The 20,674-nt window shown below is 45.8% G+C and overlaps 1 protein-coding gene across 3 annotated transcripts in view; it reads right to left on the bottom strand.

Moving 5' to 3' along the window:
• The window catches only part of RIN2 (Ras and Rab interactor 2), a gene marked incomplete at its 5' end in the record, with an annotated part of 98,142 nt that overhangs the window by 38,074 nt on the left and 39,394 nt on the right, over positions 1-20,674 (bottom strand). For all 3 annotated transcript variants that reach the window (XM_080930993.1, XM_080930991.1, XM_080930992.1), the window contains one exon: positions 3,010-3,202. In XM_080930993.1, coding sequence (XP_080787119.1) covers positions 3,010-3,202 — 193 coding nt within the window. The remainder of the gene's footprint in view (positions 1-3,009; positions 3,203-20,674) is intronic.

The raw sequence follows: 20,674 nt of genomic DNA, 5'->3' as shown, positions 1-20,674 counted from the left end.
AGAAAACCACACGAAGGGCGCTCTGCAGGGGTGTCTACTGCATTTTACACTCATCTTTTCCTGAAGAGCCTTGACAAAGGTCTGCCTTAGGGTCCATATTCTCTACTTCAGCTGGTTCCTCTGGGCACAGCCCTAACTTGAATTCGTTAAGAGTGAAAAAGCAGTTATTTTACAGCTTTAGTTTTTGAATATGAACTTCTAGATTCTTTTGAAAACTGAGATGGTACATCAAGTCAGACAATGGCAAAAACCTTCAGAAGGAAAAAAATTGCTGCTGCATTTGGGGGGGGTGTTCTCTGACGTTTACCCCAGCCGACACTGGGGCTGCTTGCTCTGGTCCGAACACTGTCTGCACCTCCATGTTTTAGACCCAAACGATTTCCCGTAATGACATCAAGACCACTGGGCCTATCAGCACAGAGGCGGGCCAGCCACGTCCCGCTGTACAGGTAGAGTCCTCCCAGCTCCACAAGTTAAGTGAAGTGTGTAGTGTGGTGGCCTTGGCTAAGTCCTGGTCCCTGTCTATATCGAATGGCCCTTCTATAAAGATCCTACACTGTCTTGTTCCTGTTCTCTGATTCTCTCTTTCCTCTCAGCTTCTCTATCTTCCTATAGTATTTCACGCCCCACCTCCATGATCTTTGCCTTTTTTTTTTATGTTTAGACTACCCATGATGCTTAGGGGGAGGAAAGTATAACCAGAAAATCCATCGAGTCTACCCCTCCCGCTAGCAACAATGGAGCATCCACGGAATTCATCTGGTTCACATATCTGAGCACTTGGGCTCTGGGACAGATTAAAACTGAGGCAGATGCTCCACAAATACCTTCCTGGGTGAATGTGTTTGGGATAAGGGGCCCAAGCTCTGAGAGGTAGCTGTTGGTAGAGATGAAGTACAACTCCCTTCTGCAGACTGGGCTCCAGGACAGCCAAGGCTACCCTATCTTAATTAATTCATCAATTAATTGGGAACCAATTAGGGATCAGGGGATCAGGTGCATACCCTCCAACCTTCAATTCCTAAAACACAGGGACTGACAAAGTCAGGCTTACAGAACGCAACCACACTGAGCCTGTTTCTGTGAGTAAATCTGTATTGAAGTGGAGGCAATATTCCCTTCACACGTTATCTGTAGCTGCTTTTGCCTGACAAAAGCCTGCACCAAGTAGATATGACAGAAACTGTATGACTAGACAAAGATCTAGTCTGGCTACTTACAGAGTTGTCCATAGACCTCTGTCTCTTGCTTAATCAAGGGTGCTACATCCTCCTCCTCAGTACGTTTATGGTACCAGAACCGGGCTTCTAGCCACCTGCTTTTCCTTCATCCCCATTATCACTTCTGGTCCACATGGTGCCTGTCCTCAGCCTGCCCCATCTTGTCAGGAAGGCTCTGTCAAGAGCACAGGTAGGTGGAGAGAGAGACTATTCTGCTTGCTTGTTCCTCATACAAGCCTCAGCAGGGATGGCTATGCCCCACCCCAGGAGGGGAGCAGGGCGGGGTGGGGAGCTACTGCCTGGTAATGTCCTGCTTCAGAACTTTTGGCAGAAATGCACAAGCTCATAATTAATCTGGTAGAAAGTAGAGGCTCCTGGGAAGAAGTTTCTGGCCATACAGACCAAACCTAGAGGCTTAAGGGATTCTGTCCAAAGGCAATCAAATATCGCCCCTCGTAGCCCTGAGCGTTCTAAAGGAATTCTTAGTCCTGTCTGTTTCTATTTTCAGGAAGAAAGGAGGAAGCAGACAGGCAGAGAGCAACAGAGGTAGGCCCTGGCAGCTGCTATGCTGTAACCCCTCAGCTAACTATGGATAGAATTCTCTCTACACATTCGTGTGTGGCTTCCTTACTTTGTATCTGTCATATGCTTTAGTTCGTGAGTTGCCGTCTTTGTCTTCTGCTTGAAAGTGGACATTGCACAGAGTGATGGAAAGAGTCTTTAGTCCTGAGCCATCCTGTGTCCTGAAAGCCTGGTCAGAGAAACTGCATAACCGAGAGTAATTTCATTCACTGTAGTGTGTTAGAACTTAGACAGCTACAACGAAGGTGACACCTTACCATAGTGAACAACACAGAATATGCCAGTCACTGAAAAGATGTTCTGTTTGTTTTTAAGAAATTTTTATGGAGCCATGAAGTGAAATATTTATTTATTTGTTTAGACCCAAAATGGGCATTAAGTATCTTTGTCAGTTACTCAATGCTACATTTACTGAGATGGCTCAACTGAATCCAGAGCTCATAGGTGGGCTGGTGGATCAAAACTCTAGTCCTCATACTTTGTATGACCAGCGGCTTATCTACTGAGATATTCCCCAGTGCCATATATGTGTGTACGTGTATGTGTGTATAATATATATTTGTGTGTGTGTGTATAATACACACAGTTTTTCTACATTGCCCAGGCTGGTCTTGAACCCAGATCTTTCTGCCTCAGCCTCCCAAGTGCCAGGATTACAGATATGGGCTGCCATGTCCAGTTAGAGGGAGTAGCCTGACTAAAGATGACGCAATGGTCCCAGATAGGTAGTAGCTGCTGAAACAGAATCAGATTTCATTTTCCATGGAAAGCTACTGAAAAGGTAAGGAAAATACTGATAGCCCGAGAAGACAAGCCTCTGGTCACAGACCTTTCTAAGGTTTTATCCCCAGATGAATGGCTGGGCCACACAGGGACTTTTGACCCAGAAGACCATCAAAGGCAACCAGGGATCCAGATCCAGGCTCAGAGGGTCGGGCCTGGCCAGGGGCTCCTCTTTCCTTTGATGCCCTGGCACCCGGATGAGCCATATGGTCCCATCATGGAGAAGATGAAGACAGGGACATGGGCCTGGAAAGGTCTTCTAGAAACTGCCTTACGGACCCCAGAATTTTCCTGCATTGTACCTGACGCCTACACTGGAAGCCACATGACCCAGAAGCCAGAAAGAACTTTCCGCACTATCTCTTAAGTGTTTTTCGGTCAGGCAGCAGCATGCCTGCCTCAGCTTCTGAGTCTTGGCTCTTACCCCTGGAGGCTGGGCCTGCAGGACCTCTGCTGCCTCCTCCTCACTCAGACCGAGCTGCAGCCATATGGGATGGGTGTGCAGGAGCCTGTCCAGAATGCTGAGCCTGTTGGAGAGGCTGTCATAGCCAGAGTCTCGGGGACATGTCTTCCCATCCTTGTCTTCAGAACAGCCACCATCCTTGTGTCTCACCATGCTAGAACGAAGAAAAGAACAGGGCTCAATGACAGAGGCTGTCCCCTGGAACTTCCTGGCCGGGTAAGTCTGTCACAGCAAATGGACACCCTGGGGTCACCACCCTTCAATCCAAAGGTGTGGAGACATGGTTTTCATTTTATTCTACTAGTATTCTCAAAGGGTTCGTAAGCACCATACACACTGTTTGGCTTAGGTCCGTTTGCCTTTGGGTTAAAGTGTTCATTATTTGGAGGACAGGCCTTCAAACTGCTAAATTTCAGGCTTACTGATGCCTGAGGTCTCAGTGCTTAGAAGCACTTGTCACAAACAAAACACACTTGGGGACATTCGCTCTGTGTCTAAATGACTGGTTTTCATGTCTTCTTACAAGCTTATACATTCTTTATCCCCAACATTATGAATAATAAAAATATAATTCAGTGGTGCTTCAATGTTCATAAAATCACAGTGACATTATTCATAAAAGCCAACAAATATATGTCCTAAAAGCTTCTTATAGTTGGATGCGGAGAGATGGCACATGCCTTTACTCTCAGCAGTCAGTAGAGCTAAGGCTGTGAATTCAAGGTCAGTCAGGGGTGCATAGTAAGACCTTGCCTCAACAACAACAAACAAGCAATCAAAACCCCATGAATAAACAAATTAAAAAAAACCATAAAAAACCAGAAATGCAACCCAATATTCGACTAACGATAAAAAAAGATGAGCCGTATTCCTCAGCTCCAAAGTGGAATGCTGCCACCCGATGCACCTGGAGAACATCGCGCTAAATGGTTAAAGCCAGGTGTGTGCGTCCGTCACCTGTGGTGGGGCAACGGGGCGCTGCGCTAAGGTCACAGAATTGCCCAACTCTATTACACAATGGGAGAGAAAGTAGGTTAGTGGTTGGCTAAGAATAAAGGACAGGGAGATGAGCACCCACTACGAACAGGCAGGCACCAGGGGTCTTGTAGGAAACGTGGTACGTGGTAATGGCAACAACCATACAGTGTCATGAAGCCACTAGAAGCTCTGGAACAACTCATGCCCTCCCAATGAGGAGGTTTTGTGGTCTGTGAGTCATGTCAACAAACAAACCTCCTTCGATGCCAACACTTAATTTCAGGTGGGGAATGAGCAAACCAAGGCCTGAGGATGTATGGAGCTGCCAGACACTGCAAGCACATGATAACTATGTACTGCGATGCTGGTTTTAAAGAGGGTGCTGGTCTAGGAACGCGTGTGTGCTACCGGTAATTCTAGCACTTGGAAATGCAGCAAGAAGCATCAAGAAATCCAAGGTAGCCAGGTGTGGAGCACAGGCCTTTAACCCCAGAAGTTTGGATGGATTTGAGCTGGAGGTCAGCTTAATTTACATAGTGAGTTCCAGGCCAGCTGAGGCTACCGGTGAGATCCTGTTTCAAAAACCAAACAAAACAGAGCACACGGACGGAAAGGATCGGAGGCCAGATCTTGATCAAGGGCATGTGTATGCTCAGAAGAGTCCTGAAATTCTAGTCCAAGGTTGCTGAGCTCTGGGGCCTCTTCATCTCCTAGCACTGTCAGCGGTCCCCAGCACATTTTCCGAACAGACAGCGGGGGACGTCAGGCTTGATCCTTGTGGCCAAAGGCGCATGCTCAGTGTAGGATATATTCAGTCATCAAACTCACACCCAGGGTGTGTCTGGATAAAGCCTCATGACTGGGAAGGACGGAGGGTTACAGAGAGGAGACAGCCGACTGTTCATGTGGGCGATGCCAGTCCTCAGAAACAGCCAAACTGTCGCTGTCATGGAGACCAGAGACCATCCCCCCCCCCACCAGCATCTTGGTTTTTATACAGATCTATAAAGCCTCATGTTTCATTTTTTTTCTTCTCGATCCACAGCTAAAGTACCATCTACACAAGAAGCCAAGGCAGAAGCAGCACTTGAACCCAGGGGATCAAGCCAGTGAGACGCCAGCTGTCCTTTCTGTCAAAACCATGGCGGTCACTGTCTCTCTACCCTGGCCATCTCCAAGGGCCATCAGAGAAACTTAGAATTTATAGTGATGTTACCCCTCAGTCAAGTCAGTGACACAGTGTGCGGCAGGTATGAGAATGCAGGGAGTTCCGGTTAAACTCTATACCTCACCACACTTTTGAGTGTGGGATCCTCTGGGGCCTGGTGAAGCCGCGCCTCCTGGTTTAGACCCCCCCCCCCCCAGTTCTGATTCTGTAGGTCCTGGAGGGCCAGAGCTGCTGCAGTTCTCCCTCCCAGGCTTTGCGGAAGATGGATCTTGTGCATCTGAGGACTTCGCTGGATGTGTCACTTGGCGGGGGAGCTGATCAGGAAATGTGCACAGTGGGTTCTCATCAGTTAGCGGTTTGCTTTTGTTAAAGGGCTGGAGGAGGGGAGTGGTGACATGCCGCTAAAGGGATGCTTTATAAAGGAAGCTCAAAATAAATATTTCAGAGCCGGGGGTAGTGCAGCACTTGCCTGAATGTCCAAGGACCTCAGCAGGCTCCTCAGCACTTCAAACCAACCCCAAAGCCATAGCCCAACAGTTCCCACCATCACTTTACCACATTTTTTATCAAGTCCAAATCTGACAGCGTCTAACACAAAGGTGTACCTCCCACATGTGTCAAGCAAGTAAGAAGGCATCTTGTTTCTTCTTAGACGGTCCCACGGATCCTTCCTGTTTAAAGTTTTTTTTTTCTGTTTGTTTTGTTTTGTTTAATGCTCTTTGCTCTGATGATTGGCCTCAGCTTAAATAGCCAGGGCCCAGACAGGAAGATGGTGAGTAAGATTCATGGAGCCTCATAAAGAAGAAACCATAAATTAGACCTTGCAATTAGTCTTTGGTATTGACTTGATCCAGCCAGCCACGTGAGGTTTATAGTGTATTATTACAGGACAAAGTGGCTTTTATCAGGGATAATCTTCGGAAAAGAGCTGATGGCTGAAATATGGACTGTCAGGTGTATGTTTTCACCCTCCCCAGAGTTCTCTTTACAGGACAGGAGCCCACACCCTGGTTGCTAGGGACGTTGGCTATCAACAGTGTAGAGCCTCCTCGGTCTCCTGGAAATGCCTTCGAAGTTGTTTCTAGCCCAGTGGTTCTCAACCTTTCTAGCGCTACAACCTTTTAATACAGTTCTTCACGTTGTGGTGAACCCCCAACCATAAAACTATTTCATTGCTACTTCATAAATGTAGTTTTCTGTTATGAATCATAACGTAATATCTGATGTGCAGGATATCTGATCTGTAACCCTGGAGGGGGTCGTAACGCACACGTGGAGAACTGCTGTATCCTCTCCCTGGGAAGCAATCATTATTACTCATGACGTACAGATGTGGCTGGAAAAGGGAGTGATGACCTTCTAGTCTCAAGATGGGACATCTCTGAAGTGAGATTTAGACTTTGTGTGTGTGTCTGTTTGTTTGGCCTTGCTTCCCTTTTTGTCTCCCTCCAGACACCCATCTGCACAAGAATCCCTCTGCTTCTAGGGAACTCCACCAGATACAGACCCATCTGAGAGAAACAAAAACCAGTGACTTCTAAGACAGCAGGTGTCTGTCTGCACGTGAATGCTGACAAAGGCTGAACAGCTCAGAAAGGTAGTAAGGCATCTCATGATGACAACCCAGGCACTTAAAATAATGACATGGTCACCACAGTGGGGTGAGCCAAGGGCCAGCCTCAAGGATGGAAGCCTGATGTCCCTCTGCTAGCTGGTCCAGACATGTGAGACCTGGACCAGATCCCTTTCTGAGAGTTATGGTTTTATTTGTAAATGGTACCAACAACTCCAGGTGGTGACTCTGCCTTAAGGCTCGCCTGAAGCAAGCAAGGATTGTGAATGTATTCTAAGTCCAGTAGATAAAAGACCTTTAGGAAAAGAGGAGGAACCCAGCAGGACAGAGAGGGCTTAAATGCAAGAGGGACGGGAAAGAATAACGGAAGATGAGATATTGTATATTTTTTCTCATATGAAGCATCTACACTTAACAATACAAACATATGACATGAAAGCAAAAGGGACTATTTGAGGGAAGGAGGGGGTCAGCAACAGAGTGGGAAACAGGATAGGGCAGAGGACAGAGGAAAGGAAATAAATACCCACTGGAAAACTCATAGGCTACACTGTTGCCATGGAAACAAGAGCCCAGCATCACGGCTCTGAGTTTGACAGCCATGTTCCAACAGAGCTCTCAAGCACCTGTTGCCCTGGGTCACACCTGATTTAAGGAGTGTGGGATGAGGGGCCTTTTCACTTTCTTCATTTCTGAGAATTAAGAGTTGAAGGAGGTGGAGGCGTCAGTGAGAAAGAGAAGTCTCAGCAAAACAGCCAGGATGACGCTGGACTTTAGATTCATTAGAATCAGCAGGATTAGGCTCATCTCTGAGAAACTGTGTCTGTGCAGCAGATTCAAGGAGACACCCTTTCACTTTCTGATCAGAGCCTGGAAGTCAGATACTGTAGCACCCACTCTAGAGACCACCGCATATCCAGGTACCTTCTTGAATATTTCTGCACAATGTTCCCTCTCCCACACTCCACTCAAACACATCTGAAGTGTTTTTTTGTTTGTTTTGTTTTTATAGTTTAGGCTTTTTTTTAACCAATGAAATGTGAGACAGTGAAATAAAAATATACAAAAAATTGAGATTAGGGTGTATAACTTAGGATGGGTATGGTCTTGGGTTTGACTCCTGGCTCTGCCCAAAATAGATATATTAATTAATTAACTAGTTTAGTTAATTAGAATTGATGTGAGTTAATTCAGTCAGAAAAGTATTATCAGGGCAAATTCAGTCCATACTTTTCCAGATATAAGAATCCTAGTTCAGATGTTAATAACAAAAAAAAAAATGGCAGGGCAAAAAGCCAGATTCTTACTGTCAATCAAGAACAGTCCATATCCACCTGGCTATTGGGTCTCAGCAGATGTGCAGTACGCTGGATGGTCCAGTCTTCAGCCTTGGAGTGTAAGGACTGCACAATAAAAAGTATAGGACTCCATTGTTATAGACTACACTCTTGCCCCAGGCCTCAACAGGTAGCCTGAAGTCAAAATGGAGTCACTGCTGCTCAAAGTCAATCAAGTTGTTATCTTTCCTTCAGAGAATCCTAGAAACAAACAAACCCCAGAAGGAATAAACAGAGAGGTAACTGCCAGTTTCCCAAACAAGAAGGTTTCGGTTGACTTAACCACATTCCCTCTGCCTTAATTGAGTAGAAAGGTTACCTAAAGGAGCCCATGTTAACCATTATATGCTCTCCTCTTTCTCCTCCATGACCATCATTTTGTTTTTCCTGAGCTGGTGCTTTTGTATGAATCCCTGACTGTCCTGTGATTTGCTATGCAGACCAGGCTGGCCTCAAATTCGTAGAGATCTGCCTGCCTCTGCCTCCCCAGGGCTGGGGTTGAAGTTGCAGGCCATCATCACACTCAGCCCCTTTCTCCTTTGTAAAGACCAGCTTTCACTATGTAGCCAGGCCAGCTCAAATTTGTAATACTCCTGCCTCCATTCCTCACAGCCCCCACCCCTGCCTCCATTCCTCACAGCCCCCTGAGACCTTCCTATATTTCTCAACCACTCTCTTCCTCTTCCCACCTTCACGGAGAGTTTCTTGGAAACAACCAAACCAATTTTTAAACATTGTTCTTGTTTCTACTATAAAACCGTCCTATCTCTTCGGCTCATACCCCCCCCATTCTGTTCTGTGGAATGATTTGTTGTTCCACCCCACAATTGAAAAGAAAGACAATTAAGATCTTTAAACTAAATTCTAATTTTGTCAGAACAAATCACAGTAAGCTCATAAAAACAAATAAGACAAAAAAATACCTAGACCTTCTCTTTGTGTGTGAAAGACATTATATTGAGTTGAGAACTAGGACTTTTTAAAAATTGGGCACCTTTTCCCCCAGTTTAAGATAGCATGCATCTCATTTTTATTTTAAGAATAAAAGGTCTGTTGTGTGTTTGTCTTTTAAACACCGTAGTCGAGGGAGATGGCTCAGCTAGGAAAGGTAGTGTCCACGTAAGCCTTAAAAGCTGAGTTCCATTCTCTGGAACCCAGGTATAAGTGCACTTGAGTAATCCCAGAATCCCTAGAGTGAAATGGGAGTCCAAGATAGGAAACTCTCCTAACATAGCATCTCCCAAAAGGCCAAGGGCCACCTACCCTGGAGCATTCAGTGCAGCAGCAAAAATAAGAGAGCCCCCAGCTCAGCAAGACAGAAGGTGAGACTCCTAACAGTTGACCTCCACGTGTGTGCCACAGAACAGCCCCACCCCCTACACGTGGACAAAATAAACTTAAAAGTTTTGATTGAAAATGCCTCAAAGGATTTAATCAAACCCACCTGGCCCCTTGCTCGACCCACGCTAATGTGTGAGAGCCTGTGTCTACTCAGCACAAATGCTCACACATGTGCCTTGGAATCTGCTATTCAAGGGTCCATGTTCAAGGTCTACCTTCACTTGCAAAGACATCTTTATGCTTGATCAAGGTCTCTGTTTTGCTTCTACTTAGGAACTTATTGATGAGCCATGGAAATATTGTCATCTGGAGACATTGGGAAGGTCTGAGTAAGTGGGACGGGTATGTGTGTGTGTGTGTGTGTGTGTGTGCGCGCGCGCGCGCGCGCACGGGCGCGCGCTCGTGTGTGTGTGTGTGTGTGTGTGTGTGCTCAAGCATTCAAACGTGCTCACACACCTTGGGGATATCCATAATTATCGTAACTTACTGAATGGTCTGGCTTTAATTTCCTGCTTCACAATTCTTGACCTCTGTCCCAGAGATCCCTCTTTTCTTCCCTTGGGTCTTACAAAGGTGTGGAACCCTCACTTTTTGGAAGAGATGCTCAATGCCTATGTTTTCCAGGCCAGTGACTATGTTGGGTATGGGCTGCCTGAGGTCTGAGGTTTGAAGAACTTGGTGGTGGGATCTTAGTAATTCTCGCTTTGTGAGGCTTCCCCTGGATTTCCAGCAAAATGCCCCTTGAATGTTCTCCCCTAGATGTACTTGAATCTTGAAGGCCATTACCTAGGGTTCCTAGTGGGTTGTCTAAACTGTTTTTTACTTAAGTTTCAATGTTGGGGATAGAACCTAGGGCCTTTTTGCATGCCAGGGAAGAGCTCTGCCATGGACCTGCACAGTAACCTTTGGTTCTAGATGTTAAAGGAAACAAATATCTTCTTGTTTTCCTGGAGCAGTTCTAGAATGCAGGCAGGTGGGCAGGGCCAAGTATAACCAATAGGATGCTAATCCTGAAGGAAAGCCAAAACAAACACCAAGTGAAATCCAACTCGTGGCTTACGTTTCAGTTTCATCACTGAGCACAAAAGGCTACAGTTCCGATATGAAATGCAAACTCAGAACAGCTCTACTAGGAACAAAGTAGAGTCTGGCTATGTAGCCCAGGATGACCTCAAACACGCAACCATCCTGTCCAGCCATTCAACAGTGCTGGGATTGTAGGATTGGTCATATTCCATTTAGACATTTTAACCAACATCCCAGCGACTGACAATAAATTGGGTTTGGTGGCACACACCTTTAACACCTGGAGGCAGAGATAGAGGAGTTCCAGGCCAGTCATGGCTACTTAGTAAGACTCTGTTTCAACAACAAACATACAAACAAATAAAAATAAAACCTAACAGGTTTCCTAAAATGTGGCAGAGAAATTAGGACAGGTAGTAGAAGCCTGGCTTTGCTGAGTAGAACTAACTTTAATGGCGTCACATGGGAAATGCAGGAAGCCATTTTTATAATACTGTTTTGGTCTGAACTCCTATGCAGTGTTGTAAGAGACTGAGATTCAGGTCACTCAGGCTAAAGTTCACCCAGCCAGGGTCTGCAGTAAAGCACACTTCCCAGCACTCATATGGTTCCAGGGCACTAGACAGCCTCTTTTGGCCTCATGGGCATTAAGCACACAGGCTGGTGGCTACTCTCTCCCACCTCCTCTCCATCTCTCCTGAGAAGGCCCAGCTGAGGCTGAGCTCTGTTTACTCGGGCTCTCCCAGATGTCTGCCTCCAGCTATGTGCTCCCTTTACCTATACTGAGCTATTTCCTTCACCACACCTAGGAACAGTCATGTCCTTCCTTTACACACACACACACACACACACACACACACACACACACACACATACATACATGGTAAAACATTTAGCTAAAGCTAAGACCAATGTTACCAAAGTGAAATGAAGCCTCTTATTTGACCTTTAGGGAAATCCCAACTAGTGCAAAACAGCAAGTCAGCAAGGGGCAGCTTCCCACTGGCGGGAGGCCATTCCCTTCACCTCCATCTCTACACAAGTAGTTTGAAGGAAATGGATGCCAGAGTGTTGGTCATTCTGACTCCAGATCCCGCCCATCTTACAGAGGATTGATCCAATTTTGTTCACCTCACTCCTGCTTTATTAGTCCCTCCCTATCAATTTTTTACAAATCTGTTCTGCTCATTGGGATGAACCACACTTTCTATTTTATGGAATGAAATGAATAGATAGAAACGAAAACCAAGTCGGGTCTTTAAACTACAGTGTCACAGTGTCCTTCCCCCGAAGTATTCCCCAATCACAGTAGAGATATGACATTGACCTTTTTAAAGGGAAGTAAAAATATACAAAATAAGCTTAAAGAACCCATGAGTTAATACTAAATATAGGAGAAAAAGGAACAGGAAAGATGCTTGAAATCTGGGATTAGAATCTTAGATTGGAAAAAGAGATTCTGGGCTGGAGAGATAGCTCAGTGGTTCAGAGCACTGGCTGCTCATCCAGAGGTCCTGAGTTCAGTTCCCAGCAACCACATGATGGCTCACAACCATCTGTATTGGAATCTGATGCCCTCTCTGATGTGTCTGAAGAGAGTGAAAGAAATGAGAAATTCTTTACCCCCACCCACGTGGAAGCAATGGCCCAGTGCTCCCCACTCCTGCCTTGGCCTAAGGGACTTTCTCGAGTAAATAATTCTCAGGAGAATTGTAAGATGTGCTGACTGACAGCCATCTGACCCTCTAGAGAGTTCCAGTTAGGATCCGGATGTATATGCTCATTAACCAATCGGTTTAAAGGTCAATATGCTTACGCAATGAATTTAAATGATAACCTTGCTGATGTAACCAGCACCCCTAAAAAGTATCAAAACTGCTTGTAACAACCTTTCAGGGTCACTCCTCCTCTGGATGTAGATCACTCCAGTGCACTGGACAAATAAACCTCTTGCTTTTTGCATCGATTCCTGATCTCTCGTCTCATTCATGGGAGCCTCAAATAGATAAGACTCAATTTGGGTCTTACAAGAGCAACAGTGTACTCACATATAATAAATAAAAATCTTAAAAAAAACAAAAGGAGAATCTTTTGGCTGTATTAATATTTATACACCTTTCTCTTGGATTCACAGAGAAAACCAGCTTGCAAGGGCTACTCATTGTCATATTCACCCCACCTTGCTGAATTTAAACTGCTCCTGCTTTATTAATTTGTCTAGTGGTGGGGATGGAACCCTGGGCCTCACACATGCTAAGCACACTCCCAACAGGGCTAAGCTATTTTTGATGTTCATTGCTCCATTTGGCTTCGTCTAACCTGTCAAAACTGAGCTCAACTCCTAGCCTCCCCCCACCCCCAATCTCCTTCAGCTACAGGTTACCCGTGTCTGGAATCTCCTTCCTGTTGTCTGTACATCTCCAAAGCATTATCCCTTCACATGATGATCTCACATGAGCTGTGTTCAGGCTCAGCCCAGAGCAGGCATGACCAGAGGCTTGAGTGGGAGGTAGTATGTAGATAGTCCTCGCTCCTGACAAGAGGAGATGCTCATGCATATTTGGTTTGAGCTTCATTCTGGGGCCCCTGTGTTCAACCGTAGACACTGGTCTTTCCTTATCCAGGTTCTCAGATACGAAGTCTCAGGCTGCTTAGCTCTAGCCTCAGGAGACAAAGGGTTCTTGTTTGTGTGTTCATCAGGAAATGAGTAGCCAAAGTCACCACAGCTACCAAGCCTTCGGCCATCTTGGGGCCTTGGACCAGGAAGCAGCCTCATTCTTTGCAAAGTAATAAATCTGAGGTTTTAGCAGCTTCTTCCCCATTGCTCTCAGATTCCTCTTACAGACAGCCTTTCTAGTCCTGGGGTATAAAGCCAACGGTGATATTTAAGTCTTGATTTGCAAGGACAAAGTAGGACACTGTTGACAAATACTCTGTCTGGAGTTGCCAAATACAGAGTGCTTATTGCAGTACTGGGAGAAGGAGTTTGGTGCTCACAAGAGAAAGCATAAAATAGATAGCATTGGTGAGAACACTCTTCAGTTAAAGCAGGTACTGCCTGGTAGAGGCTTGGAGAAACAACACAACACTAGGGGCCCAGTGAACACAGACGGAGAAACAACACTAGGGGCCCAGTGAACACAGACGGAGAAACAACACTAGGGACCAGTGAACACAGACGGAGAAACAACACTAGGGGCCCATTGAACACAGACGGAGAAACAACACTAGGGGCCCATTGAACACAGACGGAGAAACAACACTAGGCCCAGTGAACACAGACGGAGAAACAACACTAGGGCCCATTGAACACAGACGGAGAAACAACACTAGGGGCCCAGTGAACACAGATGGAGAAACAACACTAGGGGCCCATTGAACACAGACGGAGAAACAACACTAGGGACCATTGAACACAGACTAAAGCTGCTTTAATCTCTGAATTCTCTTTGATCTGAAATCTAACTACCCATCCCTGGTACTTGCCTTAATGGAGGGCTCAGGTTTCTTGCTTGAAGAGGTTAGTGCTCAGGCCATCTTAAGAACTAAGGACCAGACAGAGGATAGAGTCTTGTGTCTATTATGATTTTGCTCATGCTCTAGCAAATCCTTGATCTTGTAACAAAATGCCTGGCAGTGGCCAATCAGATACTACATTTAGTGGGAGATGAATCCCACCTGGGCTTTATAGGGCTTGGGAGGGGTGATGTGTTTATAAAAAGATAAAGAAAACATATGGTCCCGGGTTTCGGCACCAATGTTAGGAAAAGATAAAGAAAGTAGAGGGGATATGTTGTATGGAGGTGTGGTGAGGTGTGGAGGAAGGGGGATGCCTTTGTCAAACCCATGTTGAGGCATCTCCCTCCTCCTTGAGGGACCAGTCACAGGACAATATAGAATAGTTTATTCAGGGCATGGGGAGGGGAGTTAAAAGGGTAGTAGGGGTAGAGAGAGAAGAGAAGTAGAGGAGTAGAGGCCGGCCATGAGCACATGGAGAGAGCAAGAGGGGGGAGGCAATGGAGGAAGAACAAGAGCTAGAGAGGAGCAAGGGAGAGGAGGGGGCAAGCAGCTCCTTTTATAGTGCCAGGTAACTGTGGGTGGGGTTCACAGAATCCCAACAAGGGGGATGGTGTGTGGCAGGGCTGAAGAGTCAACTGTCCTGAGGAAAACACACTTATGAAGACAATAAAGAGCCCACACAGGAAAAGACAGGCATCTGATAAAAACATTTTTTGGCACAAATAACAATTCCTCACACACATGCCAAGCAAACAAAACTTCCCAGAAACCTTCAAATTCAAAACCACCTCTTGGATGGTTGCTATATAGCTTCACACCTCCAGGCGCAGCAGCAACTCCTGACTCTCAAGGCTAAATGAAACCCCTCTTGGTCACATTACGCTTCGGGATGAAAGGAGACCCAGACCCACTCCAGGGGATACAAGACCCTAGTGTGCAAAGTCGGCTTATAGCACAAAGGTTGGCAGATGACCCGAGGGACCGTCTACCCATTAGCCAAGACAGGGAAGGGACCTTCTACCCACTAGCCAAGACAGAAGCCTAGGACTGAGGAGCCATGTTTTTGTAAAATCCCTGCATTTTTATCTGAGCTGGGAGAGATAGTTGGGCCATCCAACTTTACTCCTTATTCGAGGTGAAAATGATTTAAAAGAAAAAAAAAAGACAAAACCAAAAAACCAACCAACCAGAATCCACATAGGTCCACTTTTCTAAGTTTTGGTGGTACTGGGGTCAAAGCCAGAGCGTTGTGCTCACCAGGCAAGAGCAGTATACTGCATTATATTAGGGTCCACATTTTCAACTTCTCAAGTTTTCCCAGCATCCTACAAGTGACTGCTTTAACTCCCCAAACACCTCTTATCCCTTCAAACTCTAAAAGAAAAATGAAAGCCTACCATATCTTGGGTATGGGTTTGATTTCCGTGTGGCTGAGGACTATTGCTTCTTAAAAGTGATTTCTACTGATGGGCGGCAGGGGGGTTTATGGGGGGAAAAACATATTTTTCATTAAAGAGTTTCATTTGATTTTTTAAACTTCTACTTCCTGAGGCTTGAGGAAAGTACACAGAAATGGAGACAAAACCTGAAGGTTGCCACCTAGGGCAGCCATTTTCATGCAAAAGACACTGGGGATGGGGTGGGGGTGGAACAGTGATGTAATTCCACTCAGGAGCTTCCTCTCCAGCTCCAGATGAAAAGGCCAGATATGGAGTCAGCCCTGGCAAAGGCTTTCATTTGTTCTTGTAAAAATAAGAAGTGGAAACAAAGAACCTGTTGTCTTGGTTGCCCTTGGAGCCAGAGCAGGCTGGAGGAGGAGCCGGGCTGGCTCTGCCCTTGGCTTGCAGCTTCACGGAAAGGCAAGGCGCATATTCCCCTCCACAGGCATGGTTTCTACCTCTTAAGTGCTTCCGGTTGTACCAATGCTATTGCTTAGCTGGACCAGTTCACCAGCAGAATTCTAACTAAGCACACGGCCTGTGGCAGAGCCGAGTTAACCGGGAGGGTAAAGCTGCCAAATAAAACAAGGCAGGGCTACAGCGTGGTGGCAGACACCTGTCTCTGTAGCAGGATACAAGAGGCCATGGGCTTGATCCTTAAGACCAGACAAAGAAAAACAAAGTGTAAAATAAATCTAGCCCTACAGTGTTGTCGGTGTTACACTAATGTGGCTAAAGTCCTCTGTTGACAGAGACACCAACCATGAAACAGAATAGTGCCAGTGGTTAAAACAGGGACTCCAGTGAGGGCCCTGGCACAGGCCTGTGGGGTCCCAGACACCAGAGAAGCTGAAGTAGGAGGATCTAAGAATAGCCAGCAACAGAGAGACACTAATGAATTGAGACAATGACAATAACCCAAAGGAAGAAGACACTAGCACACACTAACACCCCAAACCCAACATGCAGCCAGAATCGTAAAAGCAACAAAATAAAAACACCCTGGTCAGTTGGCAAGTATTTATTCATGACCTACCACTTATATATATAGTAATGTAAAACAGGGCTACTCACTGCTGAGAAAAAAACAGCAAAGAGAACAGTTTCTGCCTCAGTAGGCGAACTCACGCTTGTCTTTTTGTTTGTTCGTTTGGTTGGTTGGTTGGTTGGGTTTTTTTTTTTTTTTTTTTTTTTTTTTTTTTTTTGGAGACAGGGCCTTCTGCATAGGTCAGACTGACTACCAATTTACTCTGTAGCCAAGGATAATCTTGAACTTGTGATTCCCTCGCCTCCTGAGCTGTTTTTTGTTTGTTGGTTTGTTTTTGTTTTTTGAGATAGGTCTTTCTTTGTAGCACAGCTGGACCTCATCCTCCTGTCTCAGCATTCCTAGGGGTAGGAAAAACCCATTTATCACCGTGCCCAGCTCATCACTTATAATCTTTATTTTCTGATATGTGTTTTCTCCACAATACCAACTGTTAGTAATCAAGAGAATAAAATTTGAATGTTCTTTAAAACAAAAACCTTCCTAGACACCAAGAATTGAGGCACAGTGAGCTCTCTGGGGTGTTGGTTCTCACCTGCATAGTTAATTCTTTAGTGGACGGATAACAGGTCTCATTTTCTGTTTCTAAAACCACCACTGACCTGGAGTTCCCCAACTCCCCTCCCCACTAAATCCAGCACATTCCTGTGTTCCCATTATAGGGCACCCATCCGTTTACGACTCTCTTTATGTTGCATGAATCCCCAGGCCCCACTGGGGACCTTAACAAATGTGTCTGCTCAGTAAAGACTCCCCTGAGGTTGGACACAATCGCTGTCCTGTTGGCAACAGTATGAGCAGAGGGTTGGAAAATCCTCACCGAATTCTTTGAAGCCATATAGAAGACACTCTTAAGGCTTTGAAGTGAGGCAGGTCGGGGGCGGTTGGAGAGAAACGGTCAGTGTAGCAAACATGTTCTTACTCCAGGCAGGACAGAACGAGTTCCCAGAATGAGTGCTTCACCTAACCCAGCTGCAGGTTAGGTGGCTTCGGCTGCCTTTTAATCCTGACCCAATTTGAAGCTTCTCTTCCTGGTTCCCTTGAGAAAGAACGGGGATGCTCAAGACATAGGAGAAAGATGTGTTTACGTCTCCAAACAGACAAAGTCTAAGAAGAAACTATACACTCATGAACATCAAACCCTCCCTTCCGAGAGCCTAAGATACTACAGAAGAAGCTCGGTCTTCTCTAACACATGGTTCCTACAAGTCTATTTTTGAAGAAACCAGAGCAGAAGCCATGACAGAGGAAGAGAACACTTGCCCCCCCACTCCTGTTCTCCGTGTTGGTAATGGCACCCAGAGCTCTGGAAAGCCAGCTGAGGGCTCTGCCGTAGAGCAAGCCGAAACCCCCAGCTCTCAAACCAACCCTTCTTTTAAAGATGGACTTGGCTCAGTTTCTAGGACTGGCTTCTCAGCGACTATCTAGCAAGGGTCCCAAGTCTAGAGCAACAGTGACCTATGGTTTAGACAGGTTTCCACATGAGATATGTGAGGAAGCTATTTACAGGCTAACATGGCACATGGCGCAGATAGAGGCTTGAACTGTCTTCCCAAGGATGCCATGAATACACTCCCTAAAATCTTCAGAAGAGCAGCAGAGAGCTCAGAGTTTCTTTCTATCTGCCTCTTGAAGAAAGGATGGGTAAAGAATGACCCGAGGCAGCTGGAATCCCATGTTTGTAGTTACTAAAGGTGATCAGGTAAGATGTTTTTAAATATGGGAAACTCTTCTGGGTATAGTAATCTTAAGGGAGAACTACAGAGATATCTGCATGATAGAGTTCTAGTTATGATGCCATCAGCAGTCTGAGTCAGATTAGTTCAGGAAATGCTGGACAGTTTTTCAGACAAAGGACAGTGTGTATTGCAGCACACCTGTAATTCCATCAGTCAAGGGGCAGCGGCAAGCTGATCAAGAGTCCAGGTCATGGAGCACAGTGGTCTGATTCCAGCACATGGGAGGCAGAGGCAGGAATCTCCCTGTGAGTTAGAGGCCAGCCTGGTCTACAAAGCAAGTCCTAGGCCAGCCAAGGACACTTACTGAGATGCGCCCTTCCACCCCAAAAAGAGTTCAAGGTGTTACAACTATACAGTGAATTGGAGTCTAGTCGGGGCTACCAGAGACCCTGCTCAACAAACGAAAATGCAAAACAACAAATTTCAACTCTGACCTGGAGCCAAGTCAAATTATGAACAATAGCTGAATGGTTAAAAAGTCTTGGCGTGTTTACATCATCAGAATTTTTTTTTTTTAAGTTGAGACTTTCAGAGGCATATGCTGTTATGATTCCAGTTATATAAGGTTGGAAATCAGGCAAAGCCAGGAGAGTAGAACATGCATACAACGCACCCGGCTCAAGTCCTAGCGTCAAAATAGACACAAACAATAAACTCATTGATCTGAATGACCTAGATCACTGCCACAGATGCTGGTCAGACTTGGAGCAGATGTGACCAGAGCAAACCCTGAGACAGGTTGGGAGGCTGTTTTCTGATCTGGCTCCTGGCTGTGTGGTTTCGCTGTGAAAACTCACCTTAGCTACGTACTTACTGAATTATATTTATCATTGGTAAATTGCTTTAAAGTAGTACCAGCAGGGGGCAGAGTGCTTCTAAAAGGGCACACACAGAGCAGTGTAGTAGACACAACTGTCTCCTTAGAGACATGTTCTGATGGAATTCCCTTTCCTCTAGATAAAGTGCTCTCAACCTGTCATTTTCGATCCCCAAAAGACCACTGGAAAACACAGATTTTTACATTACAATTCGTAACAGTAGCAAAATTATAGTTATGAAGTAGTAAAAATAATGTTATGGTTGGGGGGGGTCACCATAGCACGAAGAACTGTATTAAAGGGTCACAGCATTAGGGAGGCTGAGAACTACTACCTAGATAAAAGATCTCTTGCGATCTGGATCTTTAAGGGAAGAGAGTAGTGGTTTTATTGTAACTGTGTGACACTTAAGCCTCTAGACAGGCCAAAGGTGGAGGGCAACAGTCACGGTCTAACAGTATTAACCAGAATTGGCTAAGGAAGCTTAAAATTCCTGTCTAACAGAGTGAGACAAATGGAGGTGTAGGACCACAGATATCACCCAGGGTTCCAAGTGTCCTTGTACCAGCAAGCTGGCATTAAGAGCAATGTCCATCAGTGACTGTGTCTAGAATGTGTATGTGTCTAGGATCCTCTGGAGTCCTGAACACCCAGTCTGGGCCAAGAGAATATTTATGAGATTTTTTTTTTTTTGTATCCCTCTCTTCTTTGCCTGAGGACAGAGAAATATGTAGGCTGTTGGCTCAAAATGATGAGCCCAGGGAAGATGAGGTGGAACATGGGACGACTTCTGGCATGAACAACGTACCCCAACACAGGCACCTTTCACCCAGAGGAATGTGGAGCAAACAGCTGTTATGTCCCCACTCTCCCCGGCCTTTGGAAGGAGGGAGAGACACAGTACCAGCATGAGTGACCCTGCCATCTTCCTCTCGGTTCTTTATGCTGCTGGGTGGAAGTCGATTCAGCTCTTAGCCAAGGACCCCAACAGCCCAGACCTCAGGACTGATGGAGGAAGCACAGATGGAGACAGAAGTAAAGGGACCCAGGGCCCATTTTATGGTCAGGGAGGAGGTCTAAGGTCAACCTCACATTTTCAAATTTATCCTCTTCTCTCTTTCTTTCTCCCTCCTTTCAAGACAGACTCTTACTAAGGTTTCTAAGTTGTCCTTGAACTCACTGCATAGCTCAGGTTGGCACGGGACCTGCAACAGTTCTCAGCCCCACCCCATGCTAGGGTTACAGGTCTACACTGCACAGCACAGCTTTCCTTTTTGTATGTGTATCTGTGTATGTGCACATCTTATGCTTGTGATGGGCCCCTGCTGAACCAATTAGAATCTGCACAGGGCTGCTATGGGATTGTTGGCCACCTATTCTTCTACAGCTATGGATGGTATGCCATAAGCCAGACATAACTCTTGGCCCCAAAATCTAATCTAACAAGCCAAGCCCCTGTTCTCATGGATTCTGGCCTTTCATGGAGGTAGAAGATGATTAAGTAAGCAAACGGGTACACAAATCCCTCAGTGGTGGCTCAAGGACCCCTGGCATAACCCAAATCAATGGATACTGAAGTGTCTTATATGAAATGGTATCATATTTGCTAATAACCTACAGTCATCCTACTCTAAGGGTGACAT

Source organism: Micromys minutus (genome assembly GCF_963924665.1).
Source record: "Micromys minutus genome assembly, chromosome: 17".
Taxonomy (NCBI): domain Eukaryota; kingdom Metazoa; phylum Chordata; class Mammalia; order Rodentia; family Muridae; genus Micromys; species Micromys minutus.
This window is presented reverse-complemented; position numbering and strand designations above follow the sequence as displayed.